Raw genomic sequence first — 22,722 nt, 5'->3', positions numbered from 1 at the left:
TTGTTTCTTCCTCTCTGTCCCCCAGATGGTGTGGATAGGACAAACCCGTATGACTGATGGCCTGAGGCTTGCTTATAGGGACCCTAGAGACGCCCTGACCCCCACAAGTTGCCACTGTGTCCTCTTAGGTATTAAGGTTGGGTAGCCAACTTGGAATTGACTGTCCTGCCGGTCTCTGAAGTAAAGCGTAGAGTCAATTACTCCTTTGGTGGCTACGCGCCTCAGAAAGAGGCAGCCTATTTCAGGGCAGAAATCCTCCTGGTGTTTTCACATTGTGCTATGACTTCGTTTCTCACCCTCTACAATACAGTTCTCTTCGTGTCCTTTCTTAGGATGCTGCCGCACGTTGGGCAGGCGCAGCTCTGTAGCTTTCTATCCCGCTAGGCCTCTGTCAGGATCCCACCCCTGACAGGGACCCTCTGTCTGCAGCTCCGATGTTCCTCCTTTCCCCCTGTCTGCCTGACAGGTGTTGCCTGGGCAAAGCCCAGCCAGCGTCTCTCTAACTTTCTATCCAGCCCACTAGTTTTACCCTTCTGTGAGAAGTGCCCTAGTAGATAGGAGCAAGGCTCCCCCTGGTGGTCTGGAGCGTGAAGTGCGGTGTATGGTTTGTGATACCTGGTAGGAAGATCTCCTTTATTACCTTGCTCCCTGGTGGAAGAACGACATTACTGCAACGACCAGTACTCTGGGTTGCTGCAAGTAAACTTGGTTTTCATATCAAATGTGGAAGCTGCTTCCCTTAGTGTTTAAAAAAAGAAAATATTTCTAGCTTTCAAATATTTTTTCATTTGTTCATAAAATATTTTTTTTTATTTTATATTTAAATGTAAGCACTAATACTTTCCTTATTTTTAAAATACCTACACTTTAAGTCTCACAAGAGCATGCACTCTTGCTCCTTTTTTACTTTAGCAATCTGAAGGGTTTAGCACCTGTATTCCCATCACCAAAATTCAGTCATGTCTCCAAAAGATGTGAAGGTTTTTTAAAAGTGTAGTAGTAAATATCCCACGGTGTTTGCTATCTGAGGATTCTGTTGAAGATTTTGACATTCCCATTGCTTAATATCTGTTCACTATAATTGCAGGTACGACCTTTATGATCCACCTGTTTTTGTATTTGCTTTAGGAAAAATCCGAATTTTCATCCTATTTCCACAATGACAACTTAGTAATACTCGTCGGCAACCTGTTTGCTGCTGGGATGGAGACAACCTCGTCAACTCTACAATGGGCTCTTCTTCTAATGATGAAATATCCGGAGATACAAAGTAAGAAACTATGTCTCCATACAATTCTACAATAAAAATCCTTTTTTTTTTTTTCCAGAATTGTCTTGACTGAATTAGATTTTAATGGTGAACCTCATTTTTAACCATTGTATGACACAGAATAAGTGTTCATGGGCAGCGCAGAGGCACAGTGGAAGCACCGTTGATTTTCAGTGCTGGGGTCCTGGGTTTAAATCCCACCAAGGACCATATCTGCAAGGAGTTTGTAACTTCTCCCCATGTTTTGCTTGGGTTTCCTCCCGCACTCCAAAGACATCCTGATAGGACATTTAGATTGTGAGCACCAAAGAGCCAGCGATGATTAAGCCTGGACGGCACAGTGGAAAATGATGGTGCTATGTAAGCGAGTAAAACCTACTATATAATTGTCTAAGGGTCACTTCCGTCTTTCTGTCTGTCCTTCTGTCTGTCACGGATATTCATTGGTCACGGCCTCTGTCTGTCATGGAATCCAAGTCGCTGATTGGTCATGGCAAAATGCCCACGAGCATTGCTACGACCAATCAGCGACGCGCACAGTCCGGAAGAAAATGGCCGCTCCTTACTCCCCGCACTCAGTGCCCGGCACCCGCATACTCCCCTCCGGTCACCGCTCACACAGGGTTAATGCCGGCGGTAATGGACTGCGTTATGTCGCGGGTAACGCACTCCGTTATCGCCGCTATTAACCCTGTGTGACCAAGTTTTTACTGTTGATGCAGCCTATGCAGAGTCAATAGTAAAAACATCTAATGTTAAAAATAATGAGAAAAATTTAAAAAGCATTATATACTCACCTTCCGCCACGGCTCCGGCCGGTCCATGCAAGTGGCACGTTCTGGTGGCAAGGATGGTCTGGGAGAAGGACCTGCCATGACGTCACGGTCATGTGACCGCGATGTCATTACAAGTCCTGCGCGCCCGCGCACGAAGGACCTGCCGTGACGTCACGATCATGTGACCGCGACACAGTCATGTGACCGCGACGTCATCACAGGTCCTGGACGAGAAGGACCTGCCATGACGTCGCGGTCACGTGACCGCGACGTCATCACACCCTGGTACCGGAAGCCAGGAGCAGGTGAGTATTTCATATTCACCTGTCCACGTTCCATCCGCTGGGCGCCGCTCCGTATTCCCGTCCTCTTGCAGTGACTGTTCAGGTCAGAGGGCACGATGACGTATTAGTGTGCGTGCCGCCCTCTGCCTAAACAGTCAGTGTGGAGAGACTGGACGCTGAGGAGCAGCGAAGAGAGCTGAGTATGTCATTTTTTTTGTTATTGCAGCAGCAGCATTACATGTGGCACAATGCTGTATGGAGCCTCTATGGGGCCATAAAGAACTACATGGAGCATTATATGGGGCATTATATGGAGCATCTATGGGGCCATAACTGCATGGAGCATTATACTAAGTGGCTGGGCAATATACTATGTGGCTGGACAATATAATACGTGACTGGGCAATATACTACGTGGCTGGGCAATATACTACGTGGCTGGGCAGTATACTACGTGGCTGGGCAGTATACTACGTGGCTGGGCAATATACTACGTGGCTGGGCAATATACTACGTGGCTGGGCAATATACTACGTGGCTGGGCAGTGTACTACGTGGCTGGGCAATATACTACGTGGCTGGGCAATATACTACGTGGCTGGGCAATATACTACGTGGCTGGGCAATATACTACGTGGCTGGGCAATATACTACGTGGCTGGGCAGTGTACTACGTGGCTGGGCAATATACTACGTGGCTGGGCAGTATACTACGTGGCTGGGCAGTATACTACGTGGCTGGGCAATATACTACGTGGCTGGGCAATATACTACGTGGCTGGGCAATATACTACGTGGCTGGGCAGTGTACTACGTGGCTGGGCAATATACTACGTGGCTGGGCAATATACTACGTGGCTGGGCAATATACTACGTGGCTGGGCAGTGTACTACGTGGCTGGGCAATATACTACGTGACTGGGCAATATACTACGTGGCTGGGCAGTATACTACGTGGCTGGGCAATATACTACGTGGCTGGGCAATATACTACGTGGCTGGGCAGTGTACTACGTGGCTGGGCAATATACTACGTGGCTGGGCAATATACTACGTGGCTGGGCAACATACTACGTGACTGGGCAATATACTACGTGGCTGTGCAATATACTATATGGCTGGCCAATATACTACGTGACTGGGCAATATACTACGTGGACATGCATATACTAGAATACCCGATGCGTTAGAATCGGGCCACTATCCAGTAAATAATAAATGCTTATAGAGATTCCTTTTAAGTTTGTGCTGAGGACCGAGAAAGCAATTTAATCAGTCACTACTTTAAGGGGTATTTAAGCTGTAAGATAATTGAGAACTAGCTTTGTTAAAACCACTTGTTTCATGGTTTTCTTTCCATGTAAACAGGCTGACAATCACCCGATGAAGTAGCAAACTAGCAAATTGATTGTTCATCAGGTGAAAGTCTTTTCAACAACACAAAAGATCACCGTACTAGGCAACGCATTGTTCTGTTTAAACAGGACTTGCTCTTCCAAGAACTATGTAAGCTATGTGCACTGAATGATCTAGTACAGGTTGCTTAGTATGCATTGATTTCTTTGGTGTGCAATCAAACTACCTCCGATCGGTAAAAGTTTACCGATTAGCAGCTGTATCATGCCATCAGTCAGTATACGTAAACGGACATTTATTTTTCATCTTGGATTCACATATCCTGATAAGAGTGGTATAAAATAACCCTCTTTGAAAAATAGCCATGATTTTGCAATACTATATACTATGTACTGATGTATATGCTACAACGCCGAACAATACTGTCTCCTTCCCTATTATCCTGTAGACTGTAAGGCCGCAAGAACAGGGCTTTCTCTTTTCTGTACCAGTCTGCCACTGTTAGTTTGTTCACCATATTATATATTTGTATTCGGTTTATAACCATTTTTCATGTACAGCACCATGGAATCAATGGTGCTCTTAAAAAAGTGTATTCCAAATCTGTGTATATGTGGCCAATCGTTGGCTGTAGTGTGAATTGAAGTGGGTTTCCCAAAATTCCTTCCAGCCATCACCTCTAATGCTATAGCATAACAAGCTAACATAGCCTGTATGAAAGCAGAGGCAGGGAATGCAGCAGCCATTTAATCGTGAATCTGGATAGTGAGAGGGTGTCACAACTTGGCCATAGGGATATTATGAAAAAGCTGTGATACAGAACAGATCAAGTCTGTGACAGCACAGCAGTGAAGAAGATTTATATGTGAGAAGAGAATGGTTTCATACAGGTTTTTCAGGCCAATTAGAGGCTTTAAAGTACTTTTTGTTTTTCAGTAACTTGAATCTCTTAGAAAAACTTTGCAAGTCTGACAAATTTGTATTTAAAAAAAAAAATCACTCATTTCTAGATTAAATATTAAAAATTAGCATTAATAAATGAGAATGAATAATATAAATAATTGGCCTTTTTTCCAGAAAATGTACAAAATGAAATAGAAAAAGTTATTGGGTCATCTGAACCTCAATGGGAGCACCGGAAGTTAATGCCCTATACAGATGCCGTCATCCATGAAGTGCAAAGATTTTCCAATATCATTCCTACTAATCTCCCCCATGCCACTACCCAGGATGTCACATTCAAAGGATATTTCATACCAAAGGTAAGTCAACTTTGTTTAATTGCTTATAACTTGTAGCCAAAATTATTGATTAATTACTCTCAGACCTTTTTTTAATTTTGTCCAGAATGGAAAGTTTATGAAACTTTATATACTTTTTTTTAGATCTGTCTTTATTTCCGGAAAGAGAAACAGAAATGTTATATGTGGCTTCCAAACCCTTTCTTTTTCCTCAAGCTATTACTTGGTATCATTTCGAGTACAGATGATGGCAGTGATTGGTCAGCTTCTGTTTCCTCATCCTTTTTATCAAAACAACCTTCCGTAGCACTATACCCCCAAAGTTAGAGAGACTCAAGTTTTAAAACTTTCAACTAGAGCTGCTCTCGGTTAGTAGGATGTTCACAGGGCCCTTATTCGGGTACTTGACCACTGAACCAGAGTCCTGTGAATATTTTTTTTCTTTTTTGCTCAACTCTACATTTCAGTGTTTAGTATATTTTTACAACATGCATGCAGTTTACAGTCTGTTTTTCCATCATACATGACGGCACCACGAGAGAGGGGATCAGCCCTTCAAGGACAGGAAACCTTCAAGAAAAAAGGGGCTGCTCTTCTCTCCACATCAGTTGGTTTCCTGTCCTTGATGGGGAACCCTCAAGATGAAGACTTCTTAAGAACAGAAGAGGATGCCTGGATTGGAAAGGTTGGGGCAGGCGCTAGTCAGCTGCTTCCATCGCCAGGTACCGGTAGTCGCATTGGTGGCTATGTATTCCATGCCACCTGAGCAAAGCATGGCCACAACCCATGAGGCAATGTCTGGGTAAAAATTAAGCCTCGGGGGGCCGCATTTAGCATTTCCTTCCCTGCTGCCATAAAATCCTGCTGTCCACGGGGGTCACTATTACGGTGCCCCTCCTGTTGACCTAAGGTGGCCATGCAGCCTGTAAGGCACATCGGTAAGCCTCCTCGGAGGTTTGGAGCCTCCCTGTTGAGTTCTCCCCCCCCTCCTCTCCCTGGTCGGTACCTGAGCGCAAGGGACAAGTATGGAGCGGTGTCAGGCAGCGGTTACGCTGTGGGTGTGTGCTGCGCTGCCTACCTGACATTGACATTCCCGGCGCTGCGAGCCTCTTTCCCAGCCGGAGCTGGGTGCCCGGAAATGGTGGGTATGTGTGTGCACACACAATACCTGGCGGCAGCACTCTGAGCGTTTGAGACAGGCAAAGGGGCAGGAGGGCCGGAAACATCGGTGCGCACCGGAAGTGATGGCCAGATGCGCGCCTGGAGGTGAATAACAAGAGCGCGTACCAGAAGTGGTTGCTGGGTACGCGCTCATGCATAGTTATGCGGCGCAAGTGTTGCGCTAGGTCGGCAGATGCAGGATCAACCAGGTGAATAGTTGATTAAGTAGCATGCACCGGACGTGACTACCGGCGGCGTGCATAGAATGAAGCACAAATGCATTAATTTACCAGCTGAGGCTGGATCACTGCAAAGGCAGGATCAGCCAGGTGATTGACTGCATATACATTCATCGGAAGTGGTGCAGGCACGATCAACCAGGTAATCAATCAATAAGATTAACATGCAGGTGCGCACATACACCTGATTGTAGCACAGAGTGCTGAGAGTCCAGTAAAAGGCAGGATCAACCAGGTGATCGATAAAAAAAAAGAAAAGTAGATCATTCCCTATTAATAAACAACTACAAGAACTTATTAAAAAGGAATGGCAAAAACCGGAGAAAAAGTCCCAGATAATCAACTCCCTAAAAAGGAGGATATCCTTTTCAGGAAGATGCATCCTCATCTTGGGATAGAGCTCCAAAGATTAATGTGGCAATTTCAGAAGTGGCCAGAAAATCCTCCCTGCCATTCGAGGACTTAGGTTCTCTAAAAGAGCCTCTGGACAGAAAAACACAGTTCCCTGAAAACAGCATGGGAAACCTCGGCAGGGGCACTAAGGCCAGCTATCGCGACCACTTGTGTAGCCAGATCCCTAAAAATATGGATAGATAACCTGAAGGATCAGGTAGAACAAAAAGTTCCCAGAGAAACTATCCTAGAGGCAATACCGGCTATAAGAGAGCAGTATTTCTAGCTGAAGCATCAGCAGATTCAGCTAGACTGGCAGCAAAGTCAGCAGCTTTAGCCAACACAAGACACCATGCGATATGGCTTAAATGCTGGCCAGGAGATACACAGGCAAAGATGAAGCTTTGCTCTTTGCCATGTGAAGGGGTTTTCCTGTTTGGACCGGCATTAGATGAGGTGTTGGAGAAGGCCGGCGACAAAAAGAGTTTTCCAAAACAGCCATTTCAGCCCTTTCGGCACTCCTTTCAGAGAGACCAAACAGTATAGAGACCGAGACAGGAGCAACTTTGACAAGCAATCCAGGGGAGGAAAAGGCTTCTATTTTGGCAAGTCCTCGAGTGATACCAAGAAACCCTCCCAGTGACAGTCCTTCTCAGGTGGGAGGAAGGCTCTCTCACTTCCTTCCAGCCTGGGAGAGGATCTCATCCAGTGCCTGGATCAGACAAATTATAGGATCAGGCCTAAAATTAAAATTTCACCACTGGCCTCCAACAAGATACATGCAGACTCCAGTACAGTCCTCACAAGAGAAACAGAGCAGTCTAGAAGGGGAAGTAATATCTCTTCTAGACAAACATGTCTTGGAAGAAGTTCCAATAGAGGATATGGATGGAAGGTTTTTATTCCCCTTTTTTCTCTTTAAAAAAAAAAAAAAATGGACAATTCTTGGAGGACAATAATAAATTTAAAAGGCCTGAACAAATTGATAATTCCATCATTCAAGATGGAGACGATTTAATCAGCAGTGAAACTCCTATATCCTCAGTGTTACATGTCAGTCCTAGACCTAAAGGACCCTTATTACCACGTCCCAATCAGACAACAAGATCGCAAGTTTCTCATGGTGGCAGTTCAGATGGGGTCCCAGCTACGTCACTTTCAGTACAAGGCTCTGCCCTTTGGGATAGCAATAGCCCCATGACTAGTGTTGAGCAATACCTTCCGATATATTGGATTGGAACGGCCGATATGCAAAAAAAATCGGACATTGCCGATACCGATACCGGAAGTCAATGGGACACAAATATCGGAATGAAAATAAGCCCTTTCTGTCCTTGTACATCCTGTTTTGGAGGGGGGAAGAGTGTGGGCGGTGCGTGGGCAGAGACTGCGTGACTGTGTGGGACCCTGGGGGGTCTGTACGGGCCTCTCGGGGGTCTGTACGGACCTCTCTGGGGTCTGTGCAGCCTGCCGGGGGTCTGTACAGGCCTCTCGGGAGTCTGTGCCCCCTGCCGAGGGTCTGTACGGGCCTCTCTGGGGGTCTGTGTAGCCTGCCGGGGGTCTGTGCTGCCTGCCGGAGGTCTGTACGGGCCTCTCTGGAGACTGTGCGACCTGCCGGGGGTCTGTGCAGGTATCATCCAATGGGACTACAGGTCCCATCGGGTTATGCCTGCTACAATGGCAGTGATTGACACATTAGCCAATGATGGGACAGTAGTAGTCCCATCATCCGGCTAATGTGTTGAATGTAAAAACAAAAAAAACATACATACTACATACATACTACATACAACATACTACATACATACCACATACATACTACAAACAACATACTACATACATACCACATACATACATACATACAACATACTACATACATACATACATACATACTACATGCATACTGCATACATACATACAACATACTACATACATGAGATCGGCGTGGGACACGTTATTAATTGGACTACGTATTAAGTATTAAAATACTTTTTTTCCTAATGTGTGTGTGTTTTATTAACCCTTTACTAGTATTGGATTAATTATGGATAGACATCTTATTGACGCCTCTCCGTTATTAACCCGGCTTAATGTCACCTTACAATAGCAAGGTGACATTAACCCCTTATTACCCCATATCCCACCCAGTGGGAAGAGAGGGGCTAAGTGCCGGAATTGGCACATCTTACAGATGCACCATTTCTGGGGCAGCTGCGGACTGGTATTTGTAGCCGGGGGGCAATATCCATGGCCCCTCTCCAGGCTTTTTATATCAGCCCGCAGCTGTCTGCGTAGCCTTTCTGGCTATAAAATATAGGGGGACCCCACGTCATTTTTTGGGTGGGTCCCGTTTTTTTTGACAGATCCGGCAAAAAACGAATTAAATGTGTGGCCATCAGGCGCAATCCGGCGCTAATACAACTCTATGAGAAAAAAACGGATCCGGCGGCAAAAAAAAGGATCCTGCAAATGTGCTCGCAGGATGCGTTTTTTACCCATAGATTTGTATTAGCGACGGATCGCGACGGATGGCCACACGTCGCGTCCGTTGTGCAACGGATGCGTCATGTTTTGGCGGACCGTCGGCACCAAAAAACGTTCAAGTGAACTTTTTTTGTCCATCGCGTCCGCCATTTCCTACCGCGCATGTGCGGCCAAAACTCCGCCCCCTCCTCCCCGGACTTCAGAATGGGCAGCGGATGCGTTGAAAAACTACATCTGCTGCCCACGTCATGCACAAATTTAACAACGTGCTTCGGTACGTCGGCCCGACGCATAGCACGGACCCGTACCGACGCAATTATGAAAGAGGCATTAATGGGCATTTAATTTAAAAAAACGGAAAAAAATGGAGTGGGCTCCAGCGCAATTTTCTGCGCCAGAGGGGGAAAGCGGATGGCCGGGGGCCAATATTTGTAGCCTGCTATGAATATCAGCCCGCAGCTGTCTGGTTAGCCTTTACTGGCTATTAAAATAGGGGGACCCCCCAAAAAATGACGTGGGGTCCCCCTATATTTTATAGCCAGAAAGGCTATGCAGACAGCTGCGGGCTGATATTCATAGCCTAGAGAAGGGCCATGGATATTTCTCCCCCTCCGGTTACAAATACCAGTCCGCAGCCGCCCCAGAAATGGTGCATCTGTAAGATGCGCCAATTCTGGCACTTAGCCCCTCTCTTCCCACTCCCGTGTAGCGGTGGGATATGGGGTAATAAGGGTTTAATGTCACCTTGCTATTGTAAGGTGACATTAGGCTGGGTTAATAACGGAGAGGCGTCAATAAGACACCTATCCATTATTAATCCAATACTAGTAAAGGATTAATAAAACACACACACATTAGGAAAAAGTATTTTAATATTCTTCATTTAACCATACTTACCATACTTCAGCGCCTGCAAAAAACGTAAAATAGTATATTGTATACTCACTTTCCGCCGTAGTCCAATTAATAATGAGTGTCCCATGCCGATCTACCCTATAGAACAGTGACATCGGGCGATGTCACTGCTCTATAGGACCTTCAGTGACACACTGACAGGAGACAATGGCTCCTGCAGTGCATCACTGAAGTTACTATAGTTCAAAGTCTCACTTTATGGCAATTGCTGCGTGGGAAAATTTCTCACACAGCAATGCCATAAGTGAGACTAGGGACTATTTTTTTTACAGTGGCAGAGGAATACAGTGCGGAAGGATACCTTCCTCTCATAATTGTATTCCTGGAGCTGCCGTTCTCCACGGGAGATCATCGTGGGACACTTGTGGAATTCTGCGGATCAGGGAGTAAATTGGTTGTTTGTTATTTTAATCTTTTTTTACAGATGACACTGGCTTCAGGGATCAAAATGACAAGTAATGGTGAGTATGTACTCTATGTTTAATGTACTGTATGTCTCTATGTATGTAATGTATGAATGTATTGTATGTAGTATGTATGTTGTAATGTATGTAGTATGTAGTATGTTGTATGTAGTATGTATGTAGTATGTAGTATGTTTGTATTATGTTGTATGCATGTAGTATGTTGTATGTAGTATGTTGTATGTTGTATGTATGTAGTATATATGCATGTAGTATGTATGTAGTATGTATGTATGTAGTATGTATGTATGTATGTATTTAGTATGTTGTATGTATGTAGCATGTATCTAGTTTGTATGTTGTATGTATGTATGTATGTATGTATGTAGTATGTATGTTGTATGTATGTAGTGTGTATGTAGTTTGCATTTTGTATGTATGTGGTATGTATGTGGTATGTAGTATGTATGTAGTATGTATGTTTGGATTTTTTTTTACATTCAACACATTAGCCTGATGATGGGACTACTACTGTCCCATCATTGGCTAAGGTGTCAATCACTACCATTGTAGCAGGCATAGCCCGATGGGACTTGTAGTCCCATCGGACAATGCCTGCACAGCCGTACAGACCCCCAAGAGGCCCGTACAGACCCCCGGCAGGCCGCACAGACCCCAGAGAGGCCCGAACAGACCCACGGCAGGCCACACAGACCCCAGAGAGGCCCGTTCAGACCCCCGGCAGGCCTGCACAGACCCCCCCACGGTCACGCACAGACCCCACACACAGACATGCAGTCTCCGCCCATGCACCGCCCACACTCCATTATAGTGCATCATTGCACTATAGGAACTTCCGATTCTGGTATTCGATACCTTAAAAATATGGGAACTCAGTATCGGATTTCCGATACCACGAATATCGGCCGATACCCGATATTTGCAGTATTGGAATGCTCAACACTACCCGTGAGTATTTAAAAAAACTGATTGCAGAGGTCACAGCCCATCTCAGAGAGAAAAATACTCTGATAATACCTTATTTAGACGACTTCCTGATAGTGGAGAAAAACTTTTCTCACTGTCAGGAGCAAGTCAGAATAGTGATGGACACACTACAGAGGCTATGATGGCATCAGAACCTCAAATAATCCAAACTGGAGCCAGCAATGGTCCAAAATTTTCTGGGGATAATGGTAGACTTGGTGGCACAGCAGTGCCACCTCCCAGAGGAAAAAGAGGAAAAGATCAAAGAAAAGGGTTGTAACAACAATAAGAGAACCAGAAATAACTTTAAGAAGAGCCATGTCGGTGTTAGGGTCCCTAACCTCCTGCATACCAGCAGTAAAATGGACCCAGTTGCAAGAGAGCTGCAATGGTGTGTGCTGCAGAACGACCTGGAACTTCAGGGGCAGCTAGAGCAGAAGCTCATTCTCCTGGTCTCTGTACTCCAATCACTCAGATGGTGGTTACAGATAGTCATCTCCGAGAGGAGTCCCCTGGACATACACAGCTTCCAAAATAATCACAACAGACTTCAGTCCTTGGGGGTGGGGAACTCACTCAGACACACTATGGGTCCAAGACCCCTGGGCTCAGGAGGAAAAAATCTATCCTCAAACGAGTGGGAACTCCTAGCAATCGAAAAAGTGCTAAGGAGGTTACTTCCACACTTAACAGGGCATCATGTGAGAGTCCTATCGGACAACCGAACAGCGGTCGCATACGTAAACCACCAAGGGGGCACTCGCTCTCGATCATTGATGCACATAACGAAAAGACTCATGATTCTAGCTGAAAGACATTTCCTCTCATTATTGGCTCTGCATATTCAGGGTGTATACAATATAAAGGCAGACTGTCTAAGCAGGAACCACTTAAGGCAAGGGCAATGGTCCCTAAAAAAAAAGTCAGTTTTTCAATGAATAGTGCACATGTGGGGAAAACCTAGTGTAGACCTCTTTGCCTCAAAAGCCAACAAAAAAGTTCAGAAGTTTTGCTCCCTAAACCCAGTAGACAGGCCGTTGGCAGTAGACACCTTCAGCATAGAATGGACATCAGGACTCTTGTATGCCTGTTATGACCCCAGTGGACAGGGTCTCAGAGGAACGTGTAAGTCTGCAAGATACAAAAATCCAGCTCATAGGGCTGTGGTAACTGGGTTGACCAAATAGCTACTCCTAACGCCAACACTAGAAGTAGCCGGGGATCATGCCTACGGAGATCGCTAGATGACTCGCGCCAGCTGGAGAATCTAACTACCCCTAGGAGAAGAAAACAAAGACCTCTCTTGCCTCCAGAGAAAGGGACCCCAAAGCAAGATACAAGCCCCCCACAAATAATAACGGTGAGGTAAGAGGAAATGACAAACACAGAAATGAACCAGGTTCAGCAAAGAGAGGCCAGCTTACTAATAGCAGAATATAGCAAGATAACTTATCTGGTCAACAAAAACCCTATAAAAATCCACGCTGGAGATTCAAGAACCCCCGAACCGTCTAACGGTCCGGGGGGAGAACACCAGCCCCCTAGAGCTTCCAGCAAAGGTCAGGATACAGATAGGAACAAGCTGGACAAAAATACCAAACAAAACAAAAGCAAAAGCAAAGAAGCAGACTTAGCTTGAAAAACAGGAACCAGGATCAGAGGACAAGAGCACAACAGATTAGCTCTGATTTCAACGATGCCAGGCATTGAACTGAAGGTCCAGGGAGCTTATATAGCAACGCCCCTGAACTAACGGCCCAGGTGAGGATATAGGAAAAGACAGACGCTCCAGAGTCAAATTACTAATGACCACTAGAGGGAGCAAAAAGCAAAATCACAACATATGCCTTCCCACCGATATGTCTAATCCCAGCATTTCTGAAGAAGATCAGGGAGGACAAGGCCAGGGTAATTGTAATAGCTCCCTTTTGGCAGAAAAGAACATGGTTTTACTAGCTGAGAGTGATGTCAGTGACGGACCCATGGGTACTCCCAGAAGACCAGGACCTTCTAACACCGGGTCCCTTCAGCCACCCACAGAATTCTGGGCTACATTTGACAGCCTGGAATTTGAAAGTTCGTTGTTCGAGAAAGAAGGGTTCTCAGCTGGTTTAATATCCGCCTTACTTAGAAGCAAAAAACCAGTAACGACCAAGATTTACGGGAGAATATGGAAAAAATTATTGTCCAGCTAAGGACCAATACGGGAAGGGGAGGTCCCGATAGTGGCAATACTGGAGTTCCTGCAATAGGGCTTAGATTTGGGATTAGCTGTTAGTACCCTCAAAGTGCACATTTCAGCTTTAGCAGCCTTATTCAACTGTGACTTGGCAAACAATAGGTGGGTGATGAGGTTTATCCGAGCCTGTAGTAGAGCTGACTCTGTTACATCCCCTACTCCTCCACCATGGGATCTTAATTTAGTGTTGACAGCTTTGACAGAAAGCCCCTTTGAGCCGTTAAATACAACATCAGATAAAGTACTAACATTAAAAACAGCTTTGTTAGTGGCACTTACATCGGCCCGTGGGGTTGGGGATTTACACGCGTTATCGGCAGATCCTCCCTTCACGCAAATTATGGACGATAGAGATATATTAAAGTTAGATCCAGCATATCTCCCCAAGGTGGTATCGAGATTCCATAGGGCTCAGGATATGGCCCTACCCTCTTTCTGTCCAAATCCTAGCAACAAGAAAGACGAGAGACTCCATTGCCTAGATGTCAGGAGATGTATTAAGAGACAACAAAATCCTGAAGGAGACAGAGGGCTTTATTTGTTTCATTCCATGGGTCAAGAAAGGGCCTTAAAGCCTCAAAACAAACCATCATTAGATGGGTGAAAGAGGCCATTATTCTGGCGTATAGTAGTGCAGGCAGGGCTGTTCCACAGGGCCTAAAAGGCCACTCCACGAGGGCCATGGCAATGTCGTGGGTGGAGAGAGCAGATGCTACCATCAACCAAATCTTTAAGGCGGCCACTTGGTCCTCTCCGTCTACATTTTTTAAACATTATAGGCTAAACCTATCTGCTACCTCTGATCTCACATTTGGGAGAAAAGTGTTACAAGCAGTGATCCCTCCCTAGAAAGAATACAAATCTCTGTAACTCTCTCGTGGTGCCGTCATGTATGATGGAAAAACACGGGTATTACATACCTGGTAATGTGTTTTTTCATGAGACATGACGGCACCCTCATATTCCCACCCTTTTGATCACGTCATTAGTTGGGTGAATTATTTGCATTATACACTCCCTCAGGTGTCAGTGATTAGAACCGTATAGGATGTATTATTTATGTGTACACTAACTGGCGGAGTTCCTCTCGTACTCTGTAAAACAACTGATGTGGAGAGAGGAGCAGCCCCTTTTATCTTGAAGGTTTCCTTTCCTTGAAGGGCGGATCCCCTCTCGTAGTGCCGTCATGTCTCATGAAAAAAACACATTACCAGGTATGTAATACCCGTATTTTCTTTTTATAGGGCACATACGTTATGCCCCTATTGACTTCCGTCCTTCGAGATGAGGCCCACTTTGAGAAACCAAATGAGTTTCACCCTGGGCATTTCCTTGACTCCAAGGGGAATTTTATGAGGAATGAAGCATTTTTGCCATTTTCAGCAGGTAAGCCAAGATGTTTTAGGATATACGTGGATGGACAATGTGTACAGTGGAAGGCTTTACCTGTCTTAAACTCTCCCTTCTGGTACTAAATTAAGGTAACACCATTTATTGACCTGGATGGCCCTGCTTCAATAAGATGTAAATATTTTGAAAATTTACAGACTTTGGCCCCAATTCATGAAGTCACTTTCCTTTTTCTCTTGTGGTATTAGTTCGTTACTAGATGCAAATTCTTCAAAATGTCTCACGCCAAAACAACTTTTTTTTTTTTTTTTCAACTTTTGACGCCAAAAATTCACACTTAAAGCCAAAAGTTGGAAACGTTTTGCCAAATTTTTAATGTATTCAAAATTCCACAATAAGGTGGCGAGGACTGGTGTGAAGTAGTGCTAAACTTTAATGTTTTCTTATGTCACAATTGACAAAAAAAACAAACATATCTGGAATCACTGAACTCTAACAAAGCGAAGAACAAAAAAAAAGGCGAATATATACAGTGTAAAACTGGCTTCAAAATTGGAACAAATAGAGTGAGTTGTCTGTAAGCAAACACAAGCACAAAACTAGACTAAAACAGCGAGAAGGCAATGATTGTATCAAATTTAATCATAGTACCCAATTTTTGCTTGCGGATTATTGTGGGCTTGTGTACTGATCGGCACAGCGTCATAATGCGTAATGCAAAAATAACCCCTCCAATTTGCAGAACCTTTTGCTTTTTTTCTTCCCCACTTTCACATTCAAAAAATATATTTTCAACCCATTATTTTGACAAATTAGTTGTACATCAATTTCACTGAAAACAAGCATCCTTAATTGGTTAAGATGTAAGCATGTACTACTTATATGTGAAAGGGAAATGGTGAGGTGACAGATGGAGCTTTCTCCCTCTGCCTCATTAGGTGACCATGTAAATCTCTGGGGTCAGAGGTTTCTTTACAATAAGAGCCAGGCAGACAACTACTCCTTACATTAACCCATTCGCTGATTCCATAACATGGAATCTTGGTGAAAATTATGTCTGCATCAGATAGTGTAAAGTAATGGTGTGATCCCATAAACTGCTGGCCACAGTGTGCCCTTACACAATTTTAATCAGTGTATTCCCATAAACTAGTCACAAAGCCATCTAGTATCAGCCGCAATGCCCAGTGCATACCCCAGTGTACCAGCCATATGATGTGAGCAATGTTTCCAAAGTATCTACCACAATGAGACAACTGAAGCCCAGAAACATATTTCAAAATCCCACCATGCATTTCCCTCCTCCTTATCCTCCTAGTAGTTATCTTGTAATTTCTTTCTTGCACTGCCAGTCAGGATAAGAGAGGACGCTGGTGAGGAGAAGCCTTTTTAACATGTTACTTCTGTTGATGCCTAATAATTCACAGATTTCTACAGTGACGTCATTTTTCTTTTCTCTAGGAAAGAGAAGTTGTGCAGGTGAGAACTTGGCAAAAATGGAGCTGTTCCTCTTCTTTACAAGATTGCTTCAGAATTTCACATTTCAGGCTCTGCCTGGTGCTGAATTGGACCTCACCCCAGCTCTTGGGTTCACGACACCTCCTATGACCTATTCGAGTCGGGCCATACCACGTTCTTAAGGACAATTCTGTAATAAAGCAGTCAATGCTGTGGAGAACAGATGAAGAGATGTTCTAATGAAGCAGTTTTTGGGGTATATGCGTTTTGTAGACTAATCTTCTCCAGGCACGCAGGGACTGGAAGCTGAAACTCAACTAGAGAACCAAGGTTGGGACTCCTTCTATAGTCCAGAACTGAGCTAGTGATCATAAACGCAGCTTTTGAAAATTGAATATCTAGATTCCTTATATAATTAAAATGAATACCTAAATCTTATTTCCTACTTTAGTATTTCTTATTTGGTGACTCGAGCCTGGCTGCAGTCCAGTGGATTCCCATGGCAGTCTTAAATTCACTTCCTGTTTTATCAGACACTAAAGCCACTGCTTCTTTTATATTCAGATATTCAGATTGGTAGATATCAAATGTGAGGATCTGAGGTTATGGGTTATAATAATGTCCTGGGCAGGTTGGTGATGCAACTATTTTTTTTTTACTTCATACATCCATGGTTTACAACAAATCCAGGTAGATTGTATTTTGGTAATGTCCTCCGTACACAAAATCCCTTTCCCAAAGCAGATAGTCCCACTGCCACCGTACCAGACAATACTCACTGACTCTCCACTTGGCGTACAGATTTGGTATATATCCCACCAGTATATTCCGGCTCCTCCAAATGACAAGTAACACAATTAAAGACCATGTATCCTGCAGCCACAGTTCCAGTTAAAATTCACCATGTGGAAAAGGAGGAATTGGCACTCACCGTCCCATAAAAATTGTCCTTTATTGTGAAATCATGTGAAATCAAAGCAGGCAGGCATACAATTGGAAAACGTGCTGGACGACTGCCGTTTCACACTACATTGTGCTTCTACGGGTGGACCTGTAGACAATTTTTATGGGACGGTGAGTGCCAATTCCTACTTCTCCACATGGGGATTTTGGACATTTTCTGCAGTCTTCATTCAGCCCATCCATACATGTCCTCCAGGATGTTGTGTTTGATCTTCTCTCTTCGACGTCACTCCAAAAATTCCCTGACTAAACCTGTGGTGTTTTTTTTTTCTCCCTTCTCTTTCCTTTAGCTCACAGAATGAAGCATATTCCATAAACCCATCACCTGGGCTTGTATGCCATACCCCCTATAGTGACAGCTCCCCTGCGTCTACAATCCCCATTCACACAATGGGCCTAGGCTGGGAGTACAATGGATTGAGACCTTGAGATACAGATTGAAAGGATTGCTTTGCATTTAGGGCACCGTCTCACAGTGGCACTTTGGTTGCTACGATGGCGCGATCCGTGACGTTCCAGCGATATAGTTACGATCTCGCTGTGTCTGACACGCTACTGCGATCAGGGACCCCGCTGAGAATCGTACATCGTAGCAGATCGTTTGAAACTTTATTTCGTCGCTGGATCACCCGCTGACATCGCTGCATCGGCGTGTGTGACGCCGATGCAGCGATGTCTTCACTGGTAACCAGGGTGAATATCGGGTTACTAAGCGCAGGGCCACGCTTAGTAACCCGATGTTTACCCTGGTTACCATTGTAAATGTAAAAAAAAAAAAAACACTACATACTTACATTCCGGTGCCTGTCACGTCCCCGGGCGTCCGCTTCCCTGCACTCCTCCTGCATCCTGTGTCAGCGCCGGCCGGCCGTACATCAGAGCACAGTGGTGACGTCACCGCTCTTTTTTACGGCCACGCTTACACAGGATGCAGGAGGAGTGCAGGGAAGCGGACGCCGGGGACGTGACAGGCACCGGAATGTGAGTATGTGGTTTTTTTTTTACATTTACAATGGTAACCAGGGTAAACATCGGGTTACTAAGCGCGGCCCTGCGCTTAGTAACCCGATGTTTACCCTGGTTACCCGGGGACTTCGGCATCGTTGGTCGCTGGAGAGCTGTCTGTGTGACAGCTCTCCAGCCACCACACAAGGACTTTCCAACGATCACGGCCAGGTCGTATCGCTGGTCGTGATCGTTGGAAAGTTGCTGAGTGTGACGGTACCCTTACCTTTGGCAATCTCCTGTCTGGCCTTAGGTTTACATAAGATCCAGCTTGCATGCCTTCCTCTGCTTAGTCACTGAATGGAAACATTGGTTCTTGAGGATGAACTGACGAGCAAGCAAATAACTAATAAAACCACACAGTAAGCAAATCTCTAATAAAATACAACAATATCAATGCAACTAGCGCTCTATGCTAGAAAAGTCTACCTCCCGTAGAGCAGTGGACTCCACTCTATGGGCATTGGATCAAAAATCACTAGTCCTTGGCCAGCAACTCACATCAAACAGTAAGGCTTCAAATATATTTATTAGGCAGAGGCACCATTTAAAACCTCTGAACCTCGATGTAAAATCTGTACTGAATCCCCAACTATGTTATGTGCTCTGGCTGTGATGTCACCACGCTGCAGCAATGATTGACAGGTGTCTTGTTGTTTATAATTACCATAATCGTACTGGGAAGAATAAAGGGTTGACTCAAAATGTTATGGATCTAAGAAAAAAAGCAAAAACAAAAGAAGATACAACATTATTTTTAATGCTAAAAAACCCCAAAACAAACAAACAACTATGCTCAGGCATTAAAGCAGACCTGTCCCCTGAAAAAATATTAACCTGTAGATATGGGGTTAATCTGCAGGCTAATAGTGTTGTCAACCTGCTCACTGCCGTTATTTAGACCCACGCTACCAGAAGGAAATGAAACTTATTGCCCCCGGCAGTGTTCAGGTTTCAGTCATAAGGGTGTTCTGGAGTGGATTCAGTCACTACTCTGTGTATATAGAACATTGGCTGTAACCGTGCCACCTGAACTGACTGACAGCCAGATGTAATGCTGAGCTGCTGTCAGTCAGTGCTGGGGGTGAGGTAGCAGCAGCTGATCTCCAAGCACAAAGCTATAACTGAACCTGCATTGGCGTCTCCCCTATGACTGGAACCCAAATGCTGCAGGATGGAATAAAGTTAATTCCCTCTCAAGAGCATGGGTCTAGTTCCAGGCAGGTTCACAATGCTATTTATCTACAGATTAACCCCATATTTACAGGTTATTGTTTGTTTTTTCTCTTGGGAGGTGTGTAAAAGTTTGGACACAACACCGTTTTTAACACTGAAAACTTTACTCAGCTGAGGTGTTTGTAAATTTGCTGTGGCTGTAAAGTTTGAGCAATTTCTTTATAGGCACATCTCCCAAACGGGCATCTTGCAGCCACTTCACTACAACAGGACTCATACACCTTCACTTGCGACTGTCCAATTCTCCAGACCTCTCACTTCAGACTGGTTTCTCTGCTGACAGTTAGGTTCTCCCTCAATCTTTCTTTATCAGGTTCTCACACTAATAGACGGTCAAAAGCCCTTAGTGGAAACCTCCATTCTGTCTACGTATTTCACAATCTTGTTGACACACTTTACCATCCACGAACACACAGACCTCTAGGGTGATCCATCTCAGGTGAGGGACCAATATGCTGTAACTTAACGACAGGTGGCATCTTCACTATGCTCCTCATGCTCATACTCTTGGTGCTCATCTCCTATTTTCCATAGGCAAGGCAGGCATGGCTTTCTCTGCATGGAATGTAATCTCTCCTCTGTAACCTGGAGTGACACACCACTTCCCTTTACAAGTAGCAGGATCAAACATGCAGTGTAGCTCCTATCTGTCTCACATTCCCTCTGCAACTGGCACAGAGTGGAGGGAAGCCAGTCTTTGAATAACCTTTGTCATCTCCACTTCCGAAGTTTTTTGGCACTGGAGGTAACACAAAGGCTAGCGTCACACAACCGATGCTCTCATTCAAGAAAATCCGTCTGCTTATGCTAATCACACTCTGGTCAGTTTAAATAGAGTGTGCTCCGATATTCAATTTTTGATATGGAGAATAATAATAAAAACAATTCTCCATTCAGTCTGTCCATGAAAATAGGACTGCACTTGGATGTTATTTGCTCTTTTTCTACGGACCCATAAACATGAATGGCCAAGTGCGATCTGACAATCCGATGCAACTCGTGCGTGCTACTATTTTTTTCTTTCCCTTGGACAGACTTGGTTGAGGAAAAAATGTTTAAATGCTTATCAGCTACAGATCCAAAGACCACCTTTCCCTACGACATGCAGCATAACCTTGAATAGGAGTCAACAGTACTATAATTTTTCAGGACTGTCACTAACTTTCAGAAACTATTCTTGGCAAAATTGGGCATGTTTCAAGCTAAGAGGGCTGGGTTTTATGGAAACTTTATCCAAAAAAGTGGATAAATCATTGGTATCTGTAGCGTTTAACCCCTTAATGACCGCCGATACGTCTTTTAACTGACCTAAGATTTAAGAGAATCGCCTCCCCATACAGATGACAATCCAGCAGCTGTTGGCTGGACACTATAGCTGACAATTTGCTGCATCAGCCACGATAAGCGTTGTTACCGTCCATATCTGTTTAACCCCTTAGATGCTGCTGTCAATATAAATGTTTGAAAGAGTGTGGCTTCTCCCTGTTTATCCCCATCGGCACCCTGAGATCATGATTGTGTGGTCCTGATGTTTGTCATGGCAATTCACGAGCAAATAGTGGCCTTAAAGTCTGCCGGCTACACTGACCTGTTAAAAAGTCAGCGACATTTAGGTGGTAAAAATCAACTTTTTCATTCCTATCATGCCACTTTGCATTAATTCCTGAAAAGCACCTGAAGGGTTAATAAACTACATGACAGCAGTTTTCAGTATGTCAGGGGGTGCTGTTTTTAAAATGGTATCAGTTTGGGAGGCTTTCCAATATATAGGACCCCTAAAGTCACTTCAAACCTGGATAGGTCCATAAAAAAAATAATTTTGTAAATTTCCGTAAAAAAAAGGAAAAATTACTGCTACATTTGTAAACTTCCTAAAATGCTAACAAAATAAAATAACATTTTACAAATGGTGCTGATGTAAAGCAGACATGAGGGGAATGTTATTTATTAATGTTTTTGTGTGGTATGGCTATCTAAATTAAAGGGATAATCATTAAAAGTTTGAAAATTGCTAATTTTTTTTACATTTTTGTCAAATTTCTGATATTTTTATACATAAACACAAAATATATCAGCCTAAATTTACCATTATCATAAAGTATAATGTGTCACGAAAAAACGATCTCAAAATCACTGGATTTTGTCTAAGCGTTCCAGAGTTATTACCACATACAGTGACACTGGTCAGATTTTTAAAATTTGGCTCGGTCACTAAGGGGTTAAAGTTATAAAATTTTGTGATGGTTAAGGTTTCAAAAACTGGTCAATATCAGAACTTTGGGAAATTAAGATGTGGCAAAGAGCAGCTGGGTGAATATACTATATATAGGATATTAGTAACATGAAGAAGCCGAAATGTCTGTGGTAGATAGTTTGAGTTCAGGACTTCAACATAGGGTCCAAGCCAGCAAGCCCTTATCAGTAAAGTATGTAACATCCAGAGATCTGACCATGATAATTGGGTAGAACATAAACCTTCTATCATGGACTGTATGACTGTGAAATAATCATTTACCAGCAGATTCCTTTAGGGAACAGAATATAGGACCATGTACTATTACAGTGAGGAATGTGTGGGACATGGTGCATGCAATTAGGACTTGAATGGTTCAGAAGAAGTGAAGAAAATAGTCTTGTTTAGAAGACTGATATTCAAAGACACAATTAGAACAATAATAGAGGAAAGAGAAGCTACAAAGACCACCTTTCTTGAGGCCCTGAAACATCCGTTCATTACATTGATCATCTATTAATTGCAATGTCGTGTTCTGCTTCATTTACCCAGTAGAAGAAAAAATGTAAACCCTTACTTCCTTGCAAATTAAAAATTATTGACTTTGGATCCAGATGCAAAACGCGATGTGTTAAGTTTAACTTGGACAGTTTATTTGTGGAGTTCACCCATCACAGAAATTCACTTTAACAATATCAAGTGATAAGCTCCTTGATTCAGATGTAAAA

At 44.0% G+C, this 22,722-nt stretch overlaps 1 protein-coding gene across 1 annotated transcript in view; it reads left to right on the top strand.

Moving 5' to 3' along the window:
• LOC143808726 (cytochrome P450 2K1-like) overlaps window positions 1–16,995 on the top strand; it is a 73,570-nt gene extending 56,575 nt beyond the window's left edge. Inside the window, exons 8-11 of the mRNA XM_077291667.1 lie at window positions 1,129–1,270; window positions 4,764–4,948; window positions 14,994–15,135; window positions 16,561–16,995. Of these exons, the coding sequence (XP_077147782.1) occupies window positions 1,129–1,270; window positions 4,764–4,948; window positions 14,994–15,135; window positions 16,561–16,739 (648 nt within the window). The 3' untranslated portion in view covers window positions 16,740–16,995. The remainder of the gene's footprint in view (window positions 1–1,128; window positions 1,271–4,763; window positions 4,949–14,993; window positions 15,136–16,560) is intronic.
• Window positions 16,996–22,722: the final 5,727 nt, after the last annotated feature.

Source organism: Ranitomeya variabilis, chromosome 2, assembly GCF_051348905.1.
Source record: "Ranitomeya variabilis isolate aRanVar5 chromosome 2, aRanVar5.hap1, whole genome shotgun sequence".
Lineage (NCBI taxonomy): Eukaryota > Metazoa > Chordata > Amphibia > Anura > Dendrobatidae > Ranitomeya > Ranitomeya variabilis.
Note: the sequence above shows the minus strand (reverse complement) of the source record. Positions and strands in the feature narration are given on the sequence as shown.